General features: G+C 34.6%; 2 protein-coding genes across 3 annotated transcripts; both read right to left on the bottom strand.

Annotated features, from left to right (window-relative positions):
- Positions 1 to 1,261: 1,261 nt before the first annotated feature.
- LOC127835020 (uncharacterized) lies at positions 1,262 to 22,185 on the bottom strand. Of its 2 annotated transcripts, none has more exons than XM_052361194.1 (7): positions 22,120 to 22,185; positions 5,250 to 5,318; positions 4,356 to 4,435; positions 3,536 to 3,604; positions 3,096 to 3,261; positions 2,058 to 2,288; positions 1,262 to 1,534 (listed from the first exon to the last, which is right to left on the bottom strand). In XM_052361194.1, exons 1-7 carry the CDS (start codon positions 22,130 to 22,132, stop codon positions 1,308 to 1,310), a joined length of 855 nt encoding a protein of 284 aa, XP_052217154.1. In that variant the 5' UTR covers positions 22,133 to 22,185; the 3' UTR covers positions 1,262 to 1,307. The 2 variants fall into 2 exon arrangements, with proteins under 2 accessions (XP_052217154.1, XP_052217153.1); XM_052361193.1 differs by lacking the exon at positions 22,120 to 22,185 and adding an exon at positions 7,643 to 7,725.
- Positions 17,646 to 22,120, bottom strand: LOC127835021 (uncharacterized). Its single transcript, XM_052361195.1, has 6 exons — positions 22,037 to 22,120; positions 21,354 to 21,791; positions 20,651 to 20,719; positions 20,239 to 20,398; positions 18,275 to 18,505; positions 17,646 to 17,977 (listed from the first exon to the last, which is right to left on the bottom strand). The coding sequence occupies exons 3-6, from the start codon at positions 20,669 to 20,671 to the stop codon at positions 17,724 to 17,726; spliced, it is 666 nt and encodes a 221-aa protein (XP_052217155.1). The 5' UTR covers positions 20,672 to 20,719; positions 21,354 to 21,791; positions 22,037 to 22,120; the 3' UTR covers positions 17,646 to 17,723.
- Positions 22,186 to 23,065: the final 880 nt, after the last annotated feature.

Genomic DNA, 23,065 nt, shown 5'->3' with positions numbered 1-23,065 from the left:
ACATATTGAGACAATCTGGGATCTGTTCCCGAGGTAAAACCATTCTATACATAGATGGTGACGTCACTACGTTATTGTCACCTCTATACTAAGACGCATCACATTCCCCTGGTTTGGGGATTAATGCTTCCGCCAAAGTAGTTCTGCGTAGGAATGAACATGTTAATAGTGAAATAAAAATCGTTTTATATTGTGTGTTTAAAGCGGAATGTTTTTTAAAGAAATGTTATTTAATTATGTTTGAATGTGATATTGAATCTCTATTAAGACTGATAGCGATTAACAGAAGCACGATTACCTACTTTCGCTTTCACTTTTCACTCGTAAAAGAAGTGCTACCCAGAATTCCTTTCGCGTAAGTACACAGGTCAATAAGACCGGTGTGTACATAATGAGGTAAAACCATTATCAGGTACATGGAGAGCAATCAAAGGGAACGCTCTGAATACCCGCGTTCTTCTTATCTGTAGGCGGAGTCTTTACGAAAATTCATGACAGCACACCGATCTTTGTATATACATGTGTAAATATACCGGTACGATAAATATATTAATGTTCAAATCGAGTTTACACGTTAAAAACTTTTAAATATTGGTCTCATATCACTTGAGCACGTTTATAACATAGTATAAATAAATGAAGCGAACTTTATTGCATCTTCATGTAATTATTATTATTATGTTGGAGGGTTTTCCCGATATATAATGTTACAATTTTGAAAACTTATGTTTAAGGGTGATTAAATTTCTGTGCAGCGCGCAAACATGAACATTTCAGCTACTTCCTCCGTTTTTGAATGATTAAAAGACTGACTAGTCATCATATAGTTCATTTCGCAAGCTGGTAATCGTTCGCGTTTGCGTAACGTTCGTAGTGTGTATCAAATAACTATTTTTAAGTTATGTTTAAAAACTGTTTTTTTATTATGATTACACATTGAGGCCAACCCGCACCTGATACAGTCAAACATGGCAAAATACTTGTTTAAAAAGAGCTGAATTACGTACACAATGAACTCTCTTGTCTTGTTTAATGGAAAACAAATTTTCTTTTTATATTTTATGGTATAATGACTGCTTTTAATTAAGCAATGCCCTTGTGTACTACACAAATACAAAAGTGCACCTTTTTCTAACAACATAACACTTGGCGCAGACTGTCGCAAACTTACGCGCATTTGTGTCTCGTTTATTTATTAAACGCATGTAATCCATGTTTACAAAACAGAATCTTCTTCTATTGAATATGAACATTCAGCACAATTATTTGCCAGTTTATTTAAACAGATTTCAATGTCTTGAGATACCCTACAAACGTTGGCATATGAATTTGTGAATAAACCAACATATGTTGTCGTGCAGTGTGTAGCCGCCCGCGTGGTTTATCGTGACGCAGTGCTGATTGTAACCTTCCGGTTCACCGGGTGCCCAGCCGTAAGACATATCAACCGGTTGTCCGTTTGCCCAGTTGAAGTGACGAGGTAAAGGTAGTAACGTGGGCATTTCGTGGGCACCTATCCACAACATGACGCCATCTAAATGTACAGAGTCATATTATTATACATATTCTAAATAAGTCGAATTTATATTATATGGTCCCTAAAAATTGCAATAACGTTGCAGACATTCGTCTTACGTTCGAAAAAGAGTGATAAATCGCATTTTATCTAAACAATTCTTCATTTATGCGCATCTCCCAGCATGCAGACTCGAACATCATACCAAAGATATTACGCCTTTTTGACAAAACAAAAACAAAAACATAAACACAGCGCCATAACTTAACTTATATTTTAACATTAATCCATTTATGCCTAGCGTCTTGAAAGCTTTGGCAAACAGCGTAGACCCAGATGAGACGCCGCATGATGCGGCGACTCATCAGGGTCTGCGCTGTTTGCTTAAAGGAATTTCTGTAAGTAATATTCTAGATATAGAAATAAATATACTAGACATCCCTAATTTTGGAAATAAATTGATCCAATTTAGAAGGATGGGAGATTCCACTAGGCATAAATGAGTTAAAAGAACAAAACTGAAAGACAATGCTAAATTTACCGTCTAGTCCCATGCTTGTCAGCTCGGTTTGGATCAGGTGGAGTTTCAGCGGCGAATCTAACACGACTAGATCCCCGCCTTCCTGACGACATTGTGTTCTTGCATTTTCCCACAGTTTCGCCTCGCTGTGAACCTTTACGCATAGTGTGGTGCTGCCTTGATTATCGTTTAGTAGAGTGTAACCATTTGAGACATCACATGTTTGGATAAAGGTGGGCAGTGTGGTGGGGGCTGTAATACAGATGATGATTGATACCATGCGTTGGGGTCTATACTGACTTTATATAAACTCATTTCAACAGCGTCTTTGTCAATTGATTTGATTGCTTTTTATATTGAACTACCTATAAATATTCCTCATAAAAAGACACAGTAATACTGTTTGCAAGCAATAAGTCTTCTAATTAAATTATATTGATTTAATTTAGGCCCATAGTTCGGATGTAATAAATAATGTAAATGGCGCATGCAGGATCAAATACATTCGATGAAATCATACTTAATTATTTATTGCTTGTTTTTTGTAAATGTGTTAAATTTTCCCCATTTTCGTTTTCGGCATAATTAAGACTAAACAAAATGATTTTTGTATTGTTTTTTGCCAATGTGTTAAATTCCCCCCATTTTCGTTTTCGGCATAATTAAGACTAAACAAAATGATTTTTGTATTGTTTTTTGCCAATGTATTAAATTTCCCCCATTTTCGTTTTCGACATAGTTAAGACTAAACAATTTAATCACTGTGTGCAGTACGGCACTTGTCATGACACTCAAACGCTACTCAAAACTTCGAAGAAACAATGCATTTACAAACGCAAATGTTGCAAGTATGGGAGCCAGTCTCTAATAGACAGAAGATAAAGAAAAACATGAATTGTCCATATAATTGACATATGTATAAAACAATTAATGAATAATACTTCCAATGATTAATGTACCGTATTGAAATAATACTGTGATCCATACACTGCTGATATTCATTCGGCAATATATATTTACACGTTTTTTTTAAATAGACTTTCATAAAGCCAAACGTACTTAGAGTGGTGGTGATTGTAGTGGGAGGCATGGTGCTTGTCGAGGATGGTAGATTACAGAAGTTTGTTGTGCAACAATCAATAGTCGTGTCGCGCTCATGAACAGGTTGCTCTGAAGCAGGTGAACGTGCTCTCCGTCCCACGATAAGCGCTTGACCGTTACACACCTATTAGATTTATATACAAACTAACGGGACAGAGACAATGCCACGGGCATGTATCTCCGTCTCTAAGCAGTCTATTACACACATGTTTAGTTTCAAATGCAAAATAACGACACACAAGTACAAACTGAATATAAACGTAACGATAATTGCCCCCTTTGATAGCAACTGTCGCATATTAATAAACATACGATTTTAAATAAATCAATTTAAATGCCAATATTTATGTTTATAGACAACGAGTTATGAAACAAAAAACGTATATACGTATTTATACCTGCGGGGTTGCACAGCCCATTGTGTAATCAGTTGACACGCTTGTTGATCTTTTTTCATACAGACATATCTAAAATATGTAAATACTACAGTATGATTGTGAATTTTATCAATATCTTTTTTAAAGTTATAAATATATTTTCGTTATTATGATGATGATGATGATGATGATGATGATGACGATGATGATGATGATGATGATGATGATGATGATGATGATGATGATGATGATACTGATGATGATGATGATGATGATGATGATGATGATGATGATGATGATGATGATGATGATGATGATGATGATGATGATGATGATGATGATCATGATGATGATGATCATGATGATCATGATCATGATCATGATCATGATCATGATGATCATCATGATGATCATGATAAGCATGATGATCATGATCATGATGATCTTGATGATCATGATGATCATGATCATCATGTTGATTCTGCTGTTGCTGATGCTGATGATCATCATCATCCATTATCATCATCATGATCATCGTGATCATCATCATCATTATCCTCATCCTCCTCCTCCTCCTCCTCATCATCATCATTATCCTCATTATCATGATGGTGCCTCTTCTTTCACTCATCATGATCATGATGGTGCCTCTCTTTGCCCTGACATTTTTTTAAATCGAAATGTCCAATTGTGAAGAAGCGTAATTATATATATATATGCAATTATTTTACTATTGTATTTGTTGCATTATTACGATGTCAGTTTTTTTCAATCATTGTGACATTGCTTTTTATTTAGTGCATGATTATATTATTCTGTGCATTTTTTTCAAAACGCTTACCTCTCCATTTGGGCAAATCTTTAAACTTGTGCAGTCCTGAAAAGTGGGGTTCGTTGTTTGGCACTCGTAGCATATTAGACCTTCAAATGACATCAGAAATATGTTGTACTTCGCTGCTTACAATTGTTAGTACATATAAGTATTACAAACTAAGAAAAACGGAACGCATTCTTTTTGTTAATAGACAAATAAGAGATGCCGTCTTTTCTTAAAGTTGGTATGCACGATTTTGATATGTGTTAAAATGTTATATATCGATAAAAATATGTTACAATAACACAAAATAGGCAAGAAAAAATATACATTGAAGAAGAATTTCATAAATTGCAGTAAAGACAAGTTAACGCCCCGAGCCGATTGTGAAGAAGATATTTCGTTCATATTTTCCTGCAATAACCGAAGCATTCGTCTTTTGATTAGGATCGGAGTTAGTGTCCGTGTGTCGTATGAATAGATATCGTTGCAGGAAATTAAAATGATCCGTAAAACTAAATTAAGATTCATATCGTACATGCATGATATACATACTGGCAAATTCGACTTCACAAACATTTTCGATTTCAAAATTAAATATCTGGCTTATTTCGCATTTTTGACACATGTTCTTCTTAATATTTATTTTGATTTATATTGAAATATATGTAGAGTAAGTTTGTTAACACATTTTGAATTAATTCATAAATAATTGAAAAAATCGTGCATACCCACTTAAATATTTGAATGCTGTCTTTAGTTTTGCATAACTATTCTGAATAATAGTTTTCGAGCAATGCATTGCCTTGCGATGATAAATCAATGGGTTTTTTTTATATCAAATTACGACGCCCTTAGATATCCAAATAAAAGTCTTGTGCCATTGTCTCTTACATACGACTTCGATAAGACTTTACTTGCCTGACGCTTGTCTAGCATCTTTGAGACTTGCCTCGGCGATGAGCGCGACATAGCATACAAACAGCAGAACTGCAATATACAAACATACGTAAAGAATGACAATTGCAAACAATGTTTACAAATTAAAGGCTAAAATCTTCTTATTTAATTTCGCATACCAAAGAATGATGTTTTTAGTTGTGTGTTTCATTAATTGATTACATGTATAATTTTGTTGGTATAATTTTTGTATAATTTGTATAATGTATTTTGTATAAAAAAAATTAATTATATATAAATATATAAAAGTCTATAAATATTCAACTTGTTCTAATAACGTGAGTTAAACATTTTACATTTGTTTTGAAGTAATGAAGAATTGTGCCGTTTTTGCATTCTTAACATAGATTATAACAAAGTTGGTGTAAAGTATTGACCTAATCATGATGTCTTTACACTAGAAAACTGCATTTTATAACTTATATTTAAACCATTTTTATCATGCCAACAACAACGTTGTTTGACTCTTTAATACAATTAAAATACAATAAATATTTATTCTCTGTTTTTAATAATTTTCTTAGTAAGTAAAAGCAGAAAACAGATTTGTTTAAAAAAAATGTGATTGTACATTTTATATAACTCGTATATCTGTGTATATGTTACAGTTAATCTGTGAAACTAGGAATTTCATAAAATTCCTTAACGATTCGGTATTTTTGTGAAATAATTGTTTCACTAAGGGGCTTCGGAAAATGATTATTTTTTCAATAATTTCGCGAAACACATTTGTACACTGCATGACTAAAAGCCCTTAAGAAAGAATTCGGTAACGATTTAAATGTCGTTGTTTTATTTTAATGAATGCATAATTATATTGCTCTCTGTTCAATAATGTAGTTACAAGGTAAAATGATGCAAAGGTAGAGGTATATTAATTCGCTTCTTTGTTCTTATCCAACTGCTTCATTTGCATTAATTAGAGGTAATATAGAAAAATGGCACAACACAAGTATTGCGATTATTTCTGTTAACACAATATAATTCAAAGCTTAACGGAAAACTTTGATTGACTAAACGCAAGACAATTCAAAGCGTATCTTAGTTGGCTGTTTTTGTCAAAATGTGCAAATACCTGAAGTATAAACCCTTAGCACATAATATGAGTTCATTTCTCCGTACGATTTGAAAACCACGACATCGTTTAAATAAAGATTGAGTTAAAAAGCTGTATTGGAGAGGTATTGAACAATGCAGCAGCATTTGATCCCAAAAGACGTTAACTACTATATAATAGATGACCTGAAAATCAAATCGTATTTGAAACTGCTTCTACAAAATCACGTCATCAGTACTACATTTAGCATAAGTACGAATGCAGCGTTGTGACGTCGAGAAGCTTATCAAGGAGCCACACTTTCTAGTGATCAACATGACTTAAATGACACAACCGAAGGTGCTTCCGATGTCAATAAAAGGCCCAAACAGTTCATGAGGGAAGAGACAGAATGCTGAAACATTTATTTGTTTAAAAATGCAATCATAACAAAAAATTCAATTGAACTCGTCAAGTCGAGTTGCAAGTCTGCCAAGAGAAGAGAACCGGCCCAAAGAAGAAATGCATTGTGGTCAAACAAAACCTTACCAGCGAAGTCATTTTTCGTGGTCAGGTAAATTTGATAGTCATGCAGTCTTCCCTACAAGGGCAGTTTACATGACTCATGGTGCACCAGTGCTACCTAAGTAAATGAGTTGTCCTTACACCAATTTGTCGAAAAGAGCGTCTAAAGTCGCACAACGAGACTTTTGTTTGGTGCTCCATCAATGCTACGCAGTGTTAATATATCCGAATTCACAACCAATATTATAACACAGCTGACAGAATTATGTCCACAACCCATAATTCGACATGGAACCCCACACAGCCACACATCCAACATTAATATTAAAGTCATTCTTGTAGTGTGGACGAGTGACACAAATATTCGAGATTGGGATGTCGGGCTCAATTTCACCCGACAGCTGAAGAATAAATACTAATAAAACTAGCTACTTTATCCAACCAGCCACTGCAAACTACAACTACTACCAACCAGCCAACAACAACTATTCAACGAACCAGCCATCGCCGACTGCTACTTCTACCAACCAGCAACCGCCAACTAAAACTTCCAACGACCACTGCTAATGCCACTTCTACTCATTTTCAGCCCCTGCCAACTACTTCATTTTTACATCAACGACATAAAGTCATCTTAGAACAACGAACAAGGTAAAGCTTATTGGCTAGAAAAGGTGACTATTATAACATAAATTCATTTAATTTTATACTCATCAACATAATGTATCAACATAATTGTTTAATGACCATATGCAACAATTCCGATTTAAATCAGAAAATGTCTTGTGAATACCTCTCAATTCCATTGAAAACTCCTAGATAACGTAAATGTCGCACTTTCCTTTTGTTACATACATGTCATTTAAAGTAGATAAGGGATGCCACAGTTTACGAACTGAATCGGTCGGGTGATATGATATGTTACATATTGGTCATTCCACAGACTTGGACTTGTTGAGTACATGAAAATCATCACTTATTGCAAAAAATAGTGCCTTTTTAATAGTTCATAACAAAAAAGTTAATTTTATTATGAATGCAATTCTGTTGAATGTGTTATTGTTAATATGTAAGAACTTGGTATTGTATGTAATAGCTCGTTGTCAAATAACCCACTTTTAAAAGTAGAGTTATGTAGGGGTTAAGATTGATTTATAACATGTATTTCAACTTACGACAGAGTGGCCTTGCACTATAGCCTACACGTATTATTTCGATTCTAATATGGCATCAAACTGACTTGTTATCCTAGTATGCCTTTAAAATTGTACTATTTCTTAGGAAGCTATTGTAAACATGTGCGATGTTAGATGTATGTACCTTGTGTGCAAAACGGTTTATCGGATAACTCCTGCTTTGTCATTAGAATCAAAGCAGGCATCAAATACGATTATCCTTTTTCACAGAGATTCAAAACTAAAGAAGAACCAAAAAACAAATTAAAACCCGACATTTTGTTCAGTTAATGTGTTGTTTTCCGGAGATGAACTAACAAATGCCATCAAAAAAATTAACACATAATTTTCCAACTCTCTCAATTTTCAACACACATTCAGCCAACTATCATTTCCTTATTTTGATAAAAAGTTAAATGAATTATTATCTAAATAAGAAAGTAGAAGCACGTTAAATAATTCGTTCTAATAGTTCAATTTTGAAGTAAGCAGTTTCCAGTGTGTTCTTTCATTATTTATATTATTCATTTATATTATTAAATAATAATACCACTTGTATTAATGATGCATTCTAAAAAGGTTCAAATAAAAATATTAATGATATGATGCGTCAAATCAAAAGGATTCTTAATAATTTTGTCTTGACATAACTGATCGGTTAAAATACCACAAACAATACATTTATTTGTAATTGATTTTTCTAATTGATTCACCATTGGTGCACTCGTTATTGGTAACGATTTAATTGCCATTTATCCATCTCAACCATTGAATTTGAGCCCACAATTCGACTTTAGTGATGGCTATGTTATTCAAGCACTACATAAAACACATTGTCGCAAACTTTGCATATAAATGTCCAATATTTACGGATTATTACGCTTGTCAATTGTCCCATGTGTTTGTGTTTGTGTCAGTCGATTGGCTTGTGTGATGACGGATCTCACGAGAGGCGGAGCCTCAAGTGTGATACGAAATAGAGCAAGACACGAGACAGATACAAACACTTGTAACAATTGACTTGCGTAATATTCCTTTTATTATATACAACTTTGAATCATTTAAGTTAAAAAATGAGTTTAAGCGTTCATAATTAACTTAGAAAGCTCTTATAATTTTCTGCATTCAAAGTGACGTCATTAAAAAAGTCCGGCTTGTATGGTAATACGGAATTGAAAATCTAGCGAGTAGCATTATACGGGAATTATTTCTGTGTAGTTGTATTTAACCGATTGATACAACATGTATTTTTTGGAACATAAAGCAGAAATGATAAAAGAGGATTACCTGCGTCTGTCGGTCGTCAAATGCAAATTACGTCGTCTACACAATAGTTGAACATCAAGGCTGTTGGTTGAAAGATGCAGTTAAACGTTCACAGTGGAAGGTCTGATATTTACATGGATGTTCGTACATTTACAAGCAGAGGGTAAGACAAGAAATGTATGCATTTATTTGCTCTTTATATATATTTATAAATTACAACATACTGTTGTGTGTAAGTCAAGAATTCATTAATAGATGTGCAGAACATTGAGTGGAAGCACTTATGTGTCTGATAATATTTGGATAATTAAACATTAATAAAATGAAAAAATCATAAATTATCTTTATACTAGTGGTAGTTTCTTTAAAATTGACAGACATGCGTTTGGAACTTTCCTTCAACGTTGTTGAACCAGATAACAATTACCGCGCATCACAAGAAATTCTTCTGCTCAACAACAGCGCATATGTTGGAAATCTTGTGCACTGTTGCCGATGGTCCGGTTCACAGACAGGTTGCCTCTTCATCTTGACAAATCTTCAAAATAGTGCAGTGCTGAAAGGTGGGGTCCGTTGTTTGGCACTCGCAGCATAGTAAACCATTGACAAAAATAGAAAAGTTTTTAATTTCGTTGCTGACAATATGTGTAACATATAAGGATCATAAGCTAATAAAACAAAGCAACGATTTTGTTCTTGTAAATGAATGAATCCTATATTTGTTATTTTCTTTATACTTCAATGCAGTCTTTTGTTTTGCGTGCATATTCAGGATAACAGTTTTCAAACCAGGTTTTGTCTTGCGTATGTAAGTGGGACTTCTTTATCCAATGACGAAGCCCTAAGACATCCAAATGCAAGAATTATGTCGTTATGTATTATATACAATTTTGATAAGTCTTTATTTGCCTGTAGCTTGTCTAGCCTCTTTGAGACTTGCTCCGGCGATAATAACAACAGAACATACCAACAGCAGAGCTGAAATGTACATATATAAGAAAAGAATTAAAATAAATAATTACATATTAATAGCTATGTCTGCTTATTTTATTATACCTACAAATGATTTCATTAGTTGAGTGTTTCATTAAACATTGACTATTTTGATAGAGCGTTCGGTGTACGAAGTCACACATACGTCTCGATTCTATTATCAAGTCGTAGATGGATAGGATACCGAAAATGTTTCACTTATCCTATGCTACATACATGTCTTTGAATTAGATAAGGAATATGAAAATTTACGAATTGAATTGATCTGGCGGTAATTTAACCCATTAAAGCTTATTGGACTCTCCCATCCTTCTAAATTGGAGCGATTTATTTAAAAATTAGGGATGGCTTGTATATTTATTTCTATATTTAGAATATTTCTTACAGAAATTCCTTTAACCAAACAGCGCAGACCCAAATGAGACGACGCATCATGCGGCCTCTCATCTGGGTCACGCTGTTTTCCAAGGCCTTTGTTTATAGACATTAAACATAAATGGGTTAAGGTTACATAAATAATATAAACGTTGAGTTGTATTTATGAAAAATATCCGCAATAAAAAAGAATGGCCTTGATGGTAAAAAAAATATACATCAGTTATTGACACAAATATTTTACCATATTCAAGAAGACAAGAAATATTATTTTCTATAATTTCGAACATATCTCAATTAAGTCTGTATTATACTGGATTATTTTGGGTCATATATTTGCTGCACGAATGTAACAATCATCTGTTATATAAGCCAATGTGTGCTCAAGTTTTAAACAAATAACTTTAGTATAATGGTATTTAAACATGTTTTTACCATACGCTAATTCTTCTTTAATATAAACAACAAGTCCACAACTATATCTTCAAACTTTTCTATGATGATATTTGTTGAAAAAAAAGTAAAAATTCGAACATTCCCCTAATTGATACTACAAGAACTCTTTGCCTACGATTTGTATAAAAAATTACATATATCATATCAGCTTAAGATATGTACAGCTTTGGATGAAGACTCCTTCCTGTCATTAAGACCGTTGATGTTCCACGGCATGATTAATAATTCTCCGCCGCCATGTTCCTTTAGAGATCTATATACTTATTTTGATTGCCAAAGCTCAGTTTATTCATGTGTTATTTAGTAAAGCTATTTGTTCACACATACTATATTTGTCATTGACCTTGACTAAATCCAACCCGTATGCAAGTTGTGTAGGTCTGTATGTAAATTTTGTAAAGACAATCTGTAAAATATATTTCTTTACTTACAAAGCGGAATCCATTTGGCAATTTTTGTAACATCGTAAGTGACATTTTGAGCAGAAATATTTAAATATTGCATATAATAACTGAACGTGACATTGAACTCGCCAAGCCCATTACAATCCCAAGCTACATGTTGTGAAAAATTAGTTTTCTTACAATAACTTATTTTGTGCCTTATTAAATAATCATAATTTTGTGGTGTAAGTAACAGTGACCTTAACTTTGACACCACATTTCCCAGACGCGATCCCTTTCAGGGTTTGATATGATGTAAATACATATGAAGTTTGATTAAAACATTAACGTTTGAATGGGTTTCATTTAGCTGTCTTTATATCTTATATTATGTCTAAAATGCCTAAGGATAAACGGCCTTTAGTTTTGACAAATTTGATAAAAAAAGTTATCAAACCTGGCCTATGGTCTCATTTCAATATTTAAAATAAATGTTTTAAGTTTGAACTGTATTTCTAAGAAACTGAAGACAAAACGTTAACCTGTTTATGAAGTGCTTATGCTGATAATTAGCATATAAAACAGGCCCTTAATTTTGAAACACGTCAAACAACAGTTACCAAACTTGGCATTTTGGGTCGATTGCAATATTGGTAAAAACAAATGTTTACGTTTGAATAAAATCCCTCGGGCAGTTCACTAGAAACTACAATAACAAAACATTTTAACCTGTCTTTGAAACTTTCATAGTGTAAAATGACCCTAATTGTAAGGAACTTCAAGCTGGAGGTACAAAACACGACCCATGTTGTCATTGGGAAACACTTGTTGAAACTGTAAGTGAAATTCATCAAGTGATTCCTGAGAGGATGGCTTACCGGGAAAATTGTGCCTAACTCGCACGCCGACTCTAACTTATTCGTTTGTTTTATTTCAGATAAAGTGTGTCTTTCACTGCGAATAAACAAGTTCCGGGATACATGAAGATATTGAGTGGATATGCCTGCAAGCCAATAGCAACTGTGGTACCTATGATACAGTCTAATTAATACTTCTTTTATTAAATTTATTAGCCATTAGATTTTATGCGATTTACGTATTTTTCGTATTTCATATTAATAACAGATATACATATATTGAACGACTTGTTGCTTTTGATATAATAGAAAGCTACAATTAACGTTGTAAACTTTTGATACATGCGTTACAGTCACGTTTTCCGAGTGCTGTTCTAGATATTATTAAAATTTCACTCGTTCGTTGCTTTGGTAGACACGTCCATACAATTTTAACAAGCAAACATATCACCTCAAGTCATCTCGAGAAATGCATTTCATCTGCGTGAAATGGGATAGCGCCATCGCTCTAAGAACTCTGCCGATGACATTGGCCAACTTTGATGAACAGCCGTGCACTGACATGAACTTGACAGAAATTCAAAGCGGCTTTATGTTGGCTTGGATAACTACTCTTGATCTGCATCGTATGGTCTCAATTGATGGATATCTCCCCCATCAGTTCTGTACACAACACGGCGAATTATATGGCGAATTCCATAGGTTCGATCGGTCCGTTTGAAGAATTGTTTTGCATCGCGCATCTGGGCACGATACATCGAAACACACGCTTGCGTATACAGGCAGGAACATTAAGCTTGCGGAATCAGATGAACCACATAATTTTTCATCCTTATACCAATGGTTAAGGAATATTTACCTAATAGACATTAGGGAGAAAACATCTTGTGTTCTGAAACCGGTGAGTGGCATTTACTTAATATACACACATGAGCCAAACATCCCACTGCTTAAAACAGTAAGCAAAACTGATCTGGTTGAAGAACCGTCAAGACATAACACGCAAAAACAAAAACATAAAATGTTTAACAAGCGCCATAACATATAGTGCAAATTACTTTTGTGTTTGTTATCAATGTCAATGCATTCATTTTAATTTGTATAATGGAGACTTAAACTCTATTTTTTACGCTCTATGATAATTAGTAAGCTTTTACCCATGTTGTATTGACGTTTATAAACAATGCATTCAAAACATGATTTAATGTTAAAAAATTAACATTGTGCTAATCGGGCAGCCTTTTGTATAAATACCTCTTGCGATTTTTATATAAAATCATTCAACCTGTTTCGTTTTATTATAACAGTTCATGTGTTTATTATGTTGATGTTAAAAAACACAATACTATCTATTCTCGTCACAAGCCTTAGAGTCTCATTAATGCCTCGGTCACACTGCCACGAATCAGAGCTATTAACGAGCTACGAATACTTTTCGGCACAGTTCGTAGCTATCCTTACTGGACCGTGGCTCTCCGTACTTGATCCGTTATCAGTCGTAGTAGATTTTGGATGTCCGTAGCGAGTCTTGACAAATTTTGAACATGTTAAAAAAATTGCTTCGAATTTATCGACCGTAGCGTATCCGTAGCGGTCCGTACTAAACCGTACTAGTTCGTAACGACACCGTAGTCGTCCGTACCTTTTCGTAGGCCCAAAGATTTTCAAGGACTTCTACGGATTGATACGAAGAACTACGGAACGGTACGGTTACGCTACGTATTAGCTACGATTATTCCACGGATAAACTTCGGAAAGCCACGGTTCTAGTACGTTATACTACGGATAGGCAGGAATTTGTACGATCTTGTACGATATACTACATTTCAGCACGAAACAGTACGTACATGTACGGTCCACTACAATAAATTGCTACTGAAAAACATAATTTAAATTATAAAGCAACCGTACTTGCATTTGTTGAGTTCACAATCATGAACCGCCAGCAAATTGCGTTTGCGATAAAATTGTTACACTTGGATCTTGAAATGGCACAAAATGCAGAGGCCGTAGTCGAGCTGCTTGACGATATGCACAGAGGTAATACTGATTCAATATCGTATTACTAGTATAGCTTTGTGCTAAAGGTTAAGTATATTGAAAATATTAGAATTTGAACTAACTAGTAATACATTTTTTTTGCAGGTGAGTGTCTGCGTCATATGTCTTTTGAATCTTGCTCTAACTTTTACGTGATTTAATAATTGTTAAATTAATAGCCGACATAATAAAATACAAAAATAATCAAACTTTCCTAAGCATAATCTATATTTGTACATCAATAATTACATACTTTATCAGGTCAGAGAAGAAAAAGGAGGTGGTGGATAAGAGACCGGCTTTAAAGACGACCCGGCTTTTGGTTTTGGATGGAGGAGGTAGACTCTTCCCCAGACACGGCTGATTCCATTAATTATGTTACGCGCTGTTGCTGCCTCCTGGATGTTCTCTTTTTAGGAGGCATTCTGTGTCTCAATCTGAGTTCGTTCCTACCTCCCACTGCTTCGTAGCGGATCGTTCTAGTTCGTACTTACCCGTACTACACCGTAGCGGATCCGAAGTTAGATCGTACTGATTCGCGTAGCATCGTACTTTATCGAACTAGATCGTTGCGGATTCGTAGTTTGATCGTACCGATTTGTGGCGCTCCGTACTAAATCGCGTCGATCAGTAGCAGTCCGTACCTTTCCTTGTTCGTTTTCCAACATTTTGATGGCAGACTCGTCGAAGTCCGTAGTCACTTCGTTGTGCTCCGTACTGAAATTCGTAGCGGCCTACGAATTTTGACAATTTGGTAGTCATTCGTAGCCGATTGAATCGTAGTTAATTCGTAGCTCTGATTCGTTATAGTGTGACCGAGGCATAAGGCTAATGGCGAGAGAAGACCATGCAACGCAGATAAGAAACGTAAGAGAAAACGACCGCACAATTTTGCGCCGTGGTGTCAACATGATCCAGATTAAGTTTAAACCTATTTATTTTAGTTCGACCGATTTGATAGACTTATTCTTATTCAGACACACTCGGAACTGTTTCCTTGTTAGTACCAGGCGCATTAAGGGAAGACAAAGTGAGCGCTCTCATATGGCGTACTATTCGGGTCGAAAGTCAATGTAGCCTTCTTGGTAAACATCAATTTGTACTTCGAAGTACATAAATTGTACTTCGAAGTACAAATATGAAATACACTTCGAAGTATATATTTGTACCCCGAAGTACAATTTGTACTTCGACGTACATGTTTGTACTTCGACGTACAAATTTTCTGAACAGGCAATCATAACACTCGTCTCTTGAGCCGCTTTTCCTTCAGATTTATTCATAATAAATGTTTAAAATCTCTTTTTTAATTGAGGACAAAATGAATAAAACTATCGAAATTGAAAATAAAAGAAGAAATATCACTGTTTAATGTTTTATCATTGCGATTAAATTCATGACAATAAAGCATCTTAGAAAAATACAGATTGACTTGTTTTGTGCTGTTGTTGGCAAATGATTACGCCTCGTCAATAAATAAACAGTGATGTTAGGTAAAATTATTATCAAAATTCTCAGCTGGCGACAGTTATAATTATTAATAACATGTACTAGAGGTCAACAATAGATTAGTTAATAATTAGTCGTTATTTATGATTTCAGAACGCTTAGACATCGTTACTTTTTATATATTAATGCAATTTTACATGCGGATCAAAGCAACAGATGTAAGGCGTCTTCTGATTGGCTAACACTCAAGGGTCGGTAAAAACTGTACCTCGAAGTACAATTTTGTACGTCGAAGTACAAATAAAATGTACTTCGACCTACATATAGTACGTCGAAGTACTTTTCTCATTTTACCCTGTAGGTTTTGTTGACTTTTGACAAAAGTGGTACGCCATACTCTCAAATTAGGACACAAACTCGTGTCGTTCTTATCGGTAAGCGGAAACCGTATTAATTACGGCACCGCGATCTGTATGTATATACCGGAGCGAGTAATATATTAATTTTTGAACTCGAGTTAATCAAAAATATTTTAAAATTTGATGAATAGTTTTAAGGGTGAGTGAATTTCTATGAAGTGCGTATCGAGCAAACATTCACATTTCAACAACTTCTATGAAGTGCGTATCGAGCAAACATTCACATTTCTATGAAGTGCGTATCGAGCAAACATTCACATTTCTATGAAGTGCGTATCGAGCAAACATTCACATTTCTATGAAGTGCGTATCGCGCAAACATTCACATTTCTATGAAGTGCGTATCGAGCAAACATTCACATTTCTATGAAGTGCGTATCGAGCAAACATTCACATTTCAACAATTTCTATGAAGTGCGTATCGAGCAAACATTCACATTTCAACAACTTCTATGAAGTGCGTATCGAGCAAACATTCACATTTCTATGAAGTGCGTATCGAGCAAACATTCACATTTCTATGAAGTGCGTATCGAGCAAACATTAACATTTCTATGAAGTGCGTATCGAGCAAACATTCACATTTCTATGAAGTGCGTATCGAGCAAACATTCACATTTCTATGAAGTGCGTATCGAGCAAACATTCACATTTCTATGAAGTGCGTATCGAGCAAACATTCACATTTCTATGAAGTGCGTATCGAGCAAACATTCACATTTCTATGAAGTGCGTATCGAGCAAACATTCACATTTCTATGAAGTGCGTATCGAGCAAACATTCACATTTCTATGAAGTGCGTATCGAGCAAACATTCACATTTCTATGAAGTGCGTATCGAGCAAACATTCACATTCCAACAACTTCTCTTTGTTAAATGAATAGTTAAACTTATGACTGGTTCATGATATAGGTTAACCCGCATGGTAATGCGTCGCGTTCGCGTTAATTTGGATTTATGTATCAAATTTATATTTGTAAATTATCATTACAACTGTGATGTGCCTCACTATTAGATACTTTCGCCGAAACTGTTAAACTCTCAAATGCGGTAAAAATACTGTTTAAAGAGCGGAGTTGCGTACATGCTGACTTTTCTTGTCTTGTTGTTTTTTTTTATCTCAAAGCTTAAGGGATAGTCTAATATTTATTGGTATAATACATACTATTGCTTGGTATGCATAAACAATAACTGCGACACTTTTAAAAATGTATGTGTTACCAAAATGTTTTTAATTCATAAATGTCTTAGTGTTATACTCAACTATTTAAATGTACCTATGTATAAAAACATAAACATTTCCGAAAATGTCACAAACTTACGCATATTTGTGTCGCGTTTATATATGAATGCATTTTAGATAAGTTTACAAAACAGAAACTTCTTTTGGTGAAAATTTATAACAATCACAATTATTTGCCAGATTATAAAATCACCGATTTGGATGTCGTAAGAGACCCTACACACGTTGGCATATGAATTTGTGAAACCAACCACATATGTTGTCGTGCAGTGTATAGCCGCTCACTTGGTTTATCGTTACGCAGTGCTGAGAGTAACCTTCCGGTTGCCCCGGTGCCCATCCGTTAGACATATCAACCGGTTGTCCGCTTGCCCAGATGAAGTGACGAGGTAGAGGTTGCAGCATTACGTGGGCACCATTCCAGTAAATTGCACCATCCTCTTGCGCACCAATCCAGAACATTGCGCCATCTAAAAATAATACTCACATTATTGTACATGTGATTCCCAATAAGTGGAATGAATTATATCTGTACCCTAACGATCGCAATGATATTGAAGATATTCGTCTAAAGTTCAAAATAGTGTGATAAATGGCATTTAATCTCAACAAAACGTAACTCATACGCCTCTCCCAACAAGCAGACTCGAGCATCTTACAAAAGATATTACGCTGTTTTTTAACATCAACAACATCAACACAGCGCCATTATTTAAGTAATATTTTACCATTAAAGGTACTTAACAGAAAAACAGTGTAAAATCTACCATCTAGTCCCATGCTTGTAAGCTCGATTTGTAGCAAGTGGAGTTTTAGCGGCGAATCTAAAACCACTAGATCCCCACCTTCATGACGACATTGTCCTCTTGCAATATCCCACCTTTTCGAATCGCTGTGAACCTTTACGCATAGTATGGTGCTGCCTTGATTGTCGTTTAGTTGAATGTAACCATTTGAGACATCACATGTTTGGATAAAGGTGTGCAGTGTGGTGGGGGCTGTAATACAGATGATGATTGATACAATGCGTTGGGATAATATAATGATCTTATATAAACGCATTTAAACAGCATATTTGTCGTTTGATTGGGTTATATTAATATAGAACTACCTTTAAATATTCATCACAAGAACACAATAAAGTGTAACTGTTTGCAAACCGTCTGTTCATTCATTTACCTCTATATAATTTGGACCCCTAGTTTGTAGGTAATAAATTGAATAAATGACGCAAGCATGATCGCATTCACTCGGAGGAATCACACGTAATGATTATATTTGTTTTTGTTAATGTTTTCAAATTTCCATGAACGTTGTGAACAAACATTAGTATAAACATTTTACTTTCGTTTATGATGTACGTCACTTGTCACGAAAATCAAACAGAGCGTTGTCTTTATAAAAATAAAACGTGATGCCTATGATGGATTTGAATCCGCTTCTCAAAAATTTGAAGAACGAGACGATTGCCAAGCAAAATATGTCTCCTCCCGGCTCCACCTTTGTCAGAAATTCCACCATTGTCAGATTTTTTTGATTTTTTTTATATTTGTTGCCATAGCAACCAGAATTTTGACGTATGAATAAAATGAAATGATGTGCATAATGTCCATATTGCCATATATCCATGTTTTAAGTTTCATGAAAAAATATGAAGAACTTTTAAAGTTATTGCAGGATCCAGAAAAAAACACCATTTTAGCAGTATTTCTAGTCTATTTGTTGCAATAGCAACCATAATTTTTGACGTACGAACAAAATGAAATGACGTGCATAATGTCCATATTGCCATCTATCCATGTTTCAAGTTTCATCAAAACATAATAAGAACTTTTAAAGTTATTGCAGGATCCAGAAAAAAACACCATTTTAGCAGTATTTCTAGTCTATTTGTTGCAATAGCAACCATAATTCTTTACGTAGGAACAACATGAAGTGACGTGCATAATGTCCATATTGCCATCTATTCATGTTTCACGTTTCATGAAAAAATATTAAGAACTTTTAAAGTTATCGCAGGATCCAGAAATGTGTGACAGACTGACGGACTGACGGACACACAGAGCGCAAACCATAAGTCCCCTCAGGTGAAACCGGTAGGGGAAAAAAAGTGCGTTAATTTTCGAACGAAAAAGTTGCAATTACGGTAACCAGTTTCTAATGGATTAGAACCATAAAGAAATCAAATTGCTGAAGACACTGAAGTTAATCGCTGTTGTCATCCTTTATTGGCTTGTGCGCATTGCACTGGCTAAACAGTGTGCACAGGCTAATCTTATTTGACGTGCATTAAGCCCCGTTTTCCCTGAAAGCAGCCAATATGTACAGATTTCAATGATAAACACTAGACTGGCCAATGTCGTCTTACAAGCTGGTATATACACTCACTGCTAGAGCAGAATCATTTGTCGTCTGCTGCAGACAGGCAGCGGTAATCGTCCCTAGCAGAGTGAGTTGCGGTTTTTACCGTAGCTAAGGCTTCTATGCACATACTGATTTGCAAAATATGCTCTGTAAATTTAGTCGGCCGCTAACGCGACCAACTAAAAAATTGCATACGTCTAATGATTCAATAGAACACGTATATATTACAATTAACTACCAACACTTCCAATTTTAAACGCTTCCATATTGAAACTACATGTATACCAAAATCTGAATATTGCTTGTATATATTAAGATATAATTATATATGAACACTTTTTTGCAAACGACTTTTCGTCCAACGAACCTAATGTGTTGGTCATTGTAGACGAAGGCATGGTGCTTGTCGAGGATGGTAGGTTACAAAAGTTTGTCATGCAACAATCAATAGTCACGTCGCGCTTATGAACAAATTGCTCACGTGCACGTGCGCTCCGACCCACAATGAGCACTTGACCGTCACACACCTATACGGTTCAAATACAAAATAACAGGAAAGAGACAAAATCGCGGGCATGAACTTCCGTACCTAAATTTTCCTTACATACATAATTAGTTTAAAATGCAAAGTGATGACAAAAGGACAACTAAATTATAGCATAACGACACTTGCCCTTTTGCCACCAGCTGCCGCACAGTATATACGATATTTTCATGTAAATATTTGTTTATAGAAAACGATTTATGAAACAACATAAGTATAAAAGTTTCGTTTATACCTGCGGGGTGGCACAGCCCATTTTGTAATCACTTGACACATTTGTTGATATCGTTTCATAAAGACATATCTAAAAAAAAATAATACATTATGTTTAAAATTTGTATAATGATTATAATAATAATAATTATAAGTATAATAAGTATTATTATTGTTGTATTAATAGTATTACTACTATTATTTTTGCTGTTGTTGCTATTATAACAATTATTATTATATTTATTAATTTATTAATAATTATTATTATAATTATTATTATTACACTTATTATTATTATTATTATTATTATTATTATGCTGGAGTTGGTGATTGTGATGGTGATTATTACAGTGATGATGTTGTTGTTGATGATAATACTGATGATGATAATGATGATGAATAAGAAGAAGTTGATGATGATGATGCCGCCGCCGCCCCTGAGTGGAGGAGGAGGAAGAGGATGATGATCATGGTGATGATGATGCTGATCATACTTTTAATAAAGATTAGGAGGAGAAGGAGCAAGACGCTGATGAGAATGCTGATGCTGATGTTGAGCTGCTGCAGATTATAATGCCTCTTCTTCTCCTATAACTTTTTTTATTGCGATGTCCAAATGTGAATAAGAGCAACGATACAAATATATGCAAACATTTTTGTTAAGCCATTGTATAATTTTGCTATTTCAGTGCATGTATAATTATTATGCGCAAGTTGTCGTTTACCTCATCAGCTGGGCAAATCTTTAAAATATTGCAGTCCTGAAAAGTGGGGTCCGTTGTTTGGCACTCGTATCACACTTAGCCTTTAGAAGATATCAGAAATGTGTATAACTGCGCTGCTTACAATGGTTAGTACACATCAGCATGAAAAGCTAAGAAAAAAGGGGCGCATTTTTAGTACATTTATACGTATATATAATGCCGTCATTTCTAACGCAATCTTTTGATTTGCATAAATATGAATACTAGTTTTTAAGCAATTTATCGCCTAACGATTATAAATGGGACTTGATCAAATTACGACGCCCTTGGATATCCAAATGCAAGAATGTTGTCATTTTTCTCCTCAATACGACTTTGATCTTTACTTGCCTGAAGCTTGTCTAGTATCTTTGAGGCTTTTCCCGGCGATAAGCACACCATAACATACCAATAGCAGAGCTGAAATATATAGACATTAGTAACAACCACTGCTAATGCCACTTCTACTTCTTATCAGCCACTGACAACTACTTCATTACTAGATTAACGACATCAAGTCATCTCAGAACAACGTAAAATATCAAGCTTATTGGCAAGAAAAAGTGACTATTTTATTAAATCGTTCGGTATACACAGCCGTACACTCTGCTTTGATTTAAATTTCTTATCTATGTCAAATAACATTAATTCATTAAATGTTATACTCATCAACATAATGTATCTAATGAATTGGTGTGTGACCAGATGCCACAATTCCGAATTCAATCAGAAAATGTCTTGTACATACCTCTCAATTCCATTGTAAGCTCCCAGATCGAGACGATAACGCAAATGTCGCACGTTCCTTGTTCCTTATGTTACTTACATGTCAATGAAAGTAGATAAGGGATGTCAAAGTTTACGAACTGAATCGGTCGGGCGAAAATTTACGTGACGTTTCGTATTTATAATATATGATACATATGGGCCATTCCACAGACTTGGACTTGTTAAGTACACGAAAATCATCACTCATTGTCAAAATTAGTGCCTTTTTAATAGTTCATAACAAACACTATTAAGTTAATGTTATTATAAATGCAACTCTGTTGAATTCGTCATTGTTAATATGTAAGAAATTGGTATTGTATGTAAACGTTCGTTGTCAAATAACCCACTTTTGGAAGTATAGTTATGTAGGGGCGTAAGATTGATTTATAACATGTATTTCAACTTACGACACAGTGGACTTGCACTATGGCCTACACGTATTATTTCGATTCTAATACGGCATTAAACTGACTTGTTATCCTATTATGCCTCTACAATTGTACTTTTTCTTATGAAGCTATTGTTGTTCTAATGATTAATTGTACACATTTGCATTTAACTCGTTAAGCCTATTACTTAGATTGCACAACAACATGCACATCGATACGTAACTATACCACTATAAGAACTTTTCGTTGTATTTTTAAAGCTATATCAACACCAACAGCAAAAACAATTGGTTAAAGTAGACAATGCATGATTTTATCAATGCATGAGTAACGGCAACGAAGAGCACGAACTTGCATAATTGTATTTACTTAATATTTTAGTCAATATAAAATTGCACATAGAATCATAGGTACGACCTCCTTCTTATTCAGAATCGGAAAGGCAACTAAAGCAATCTGCACCTTTTGTCAAACTAAATGTGAAGCTATAGAACTTATATTTTTTGGAATGTAAGCATGTCAATAAGTTGATAA

Source organism: Dreissena polymorpha, chromosome 6 (assembly GCF_020536995.1).
Source record: "Dreissena polymorpha isolate Duluth1 chromosome 6, UMN_Dpol_1.0, whole genome shotgun sequence".
Taxonomy (NCBI): Eukaryota; Metazoa; Mollusca; class Bivalvia; order Myida; family Dreissenidae; genus Dreissena; species Dreissena polymorpha.
Note: the sequence above shows the minus strand (reverse complement) of the source record. Positions and strands in the feature narration are given on the sequence as shown.

Excerpts from the sequence above, each read along its gene's own strand:
- LOC127835020 (XM_052361194.1), bottom strand. Across the intron at positions 4,436-5,249 it reads AGATGCTAGACAAGCGTCAG|GTCTAATATGCTACGAGTGC; the intron begins GCAAGTAAAGTC and ends TGTCATTTGAAG. Across the intron at positions 2,289-3,095 it reads TACAATCACCACCACTCTAA|CCCCCACCACACTGCCCACC; the intron begins GTACGTTTGGCT and ends TCTGTATTACAG.
- LOC127835021 (XM_052361195.1), bottom strand. The coding sequence starts at position 20,671 with ATGGGCTGTGCCACCCCGCAG. Across the intron at positions 18,506-20,238 it reads TACAATGACCAACACATTAG|CCCCCACCACACTGCACACC; the intron begins GTTCGTTGGACG and ends TCTGTATTACAG. Across the intron at positions 17,978-18,274 it reads TACAAGCATGGGACTAGATG|ATGGCGCAATGTTCTGGATT; the intron begins GTAGATTTTACA and ends TATTATTTTTAG.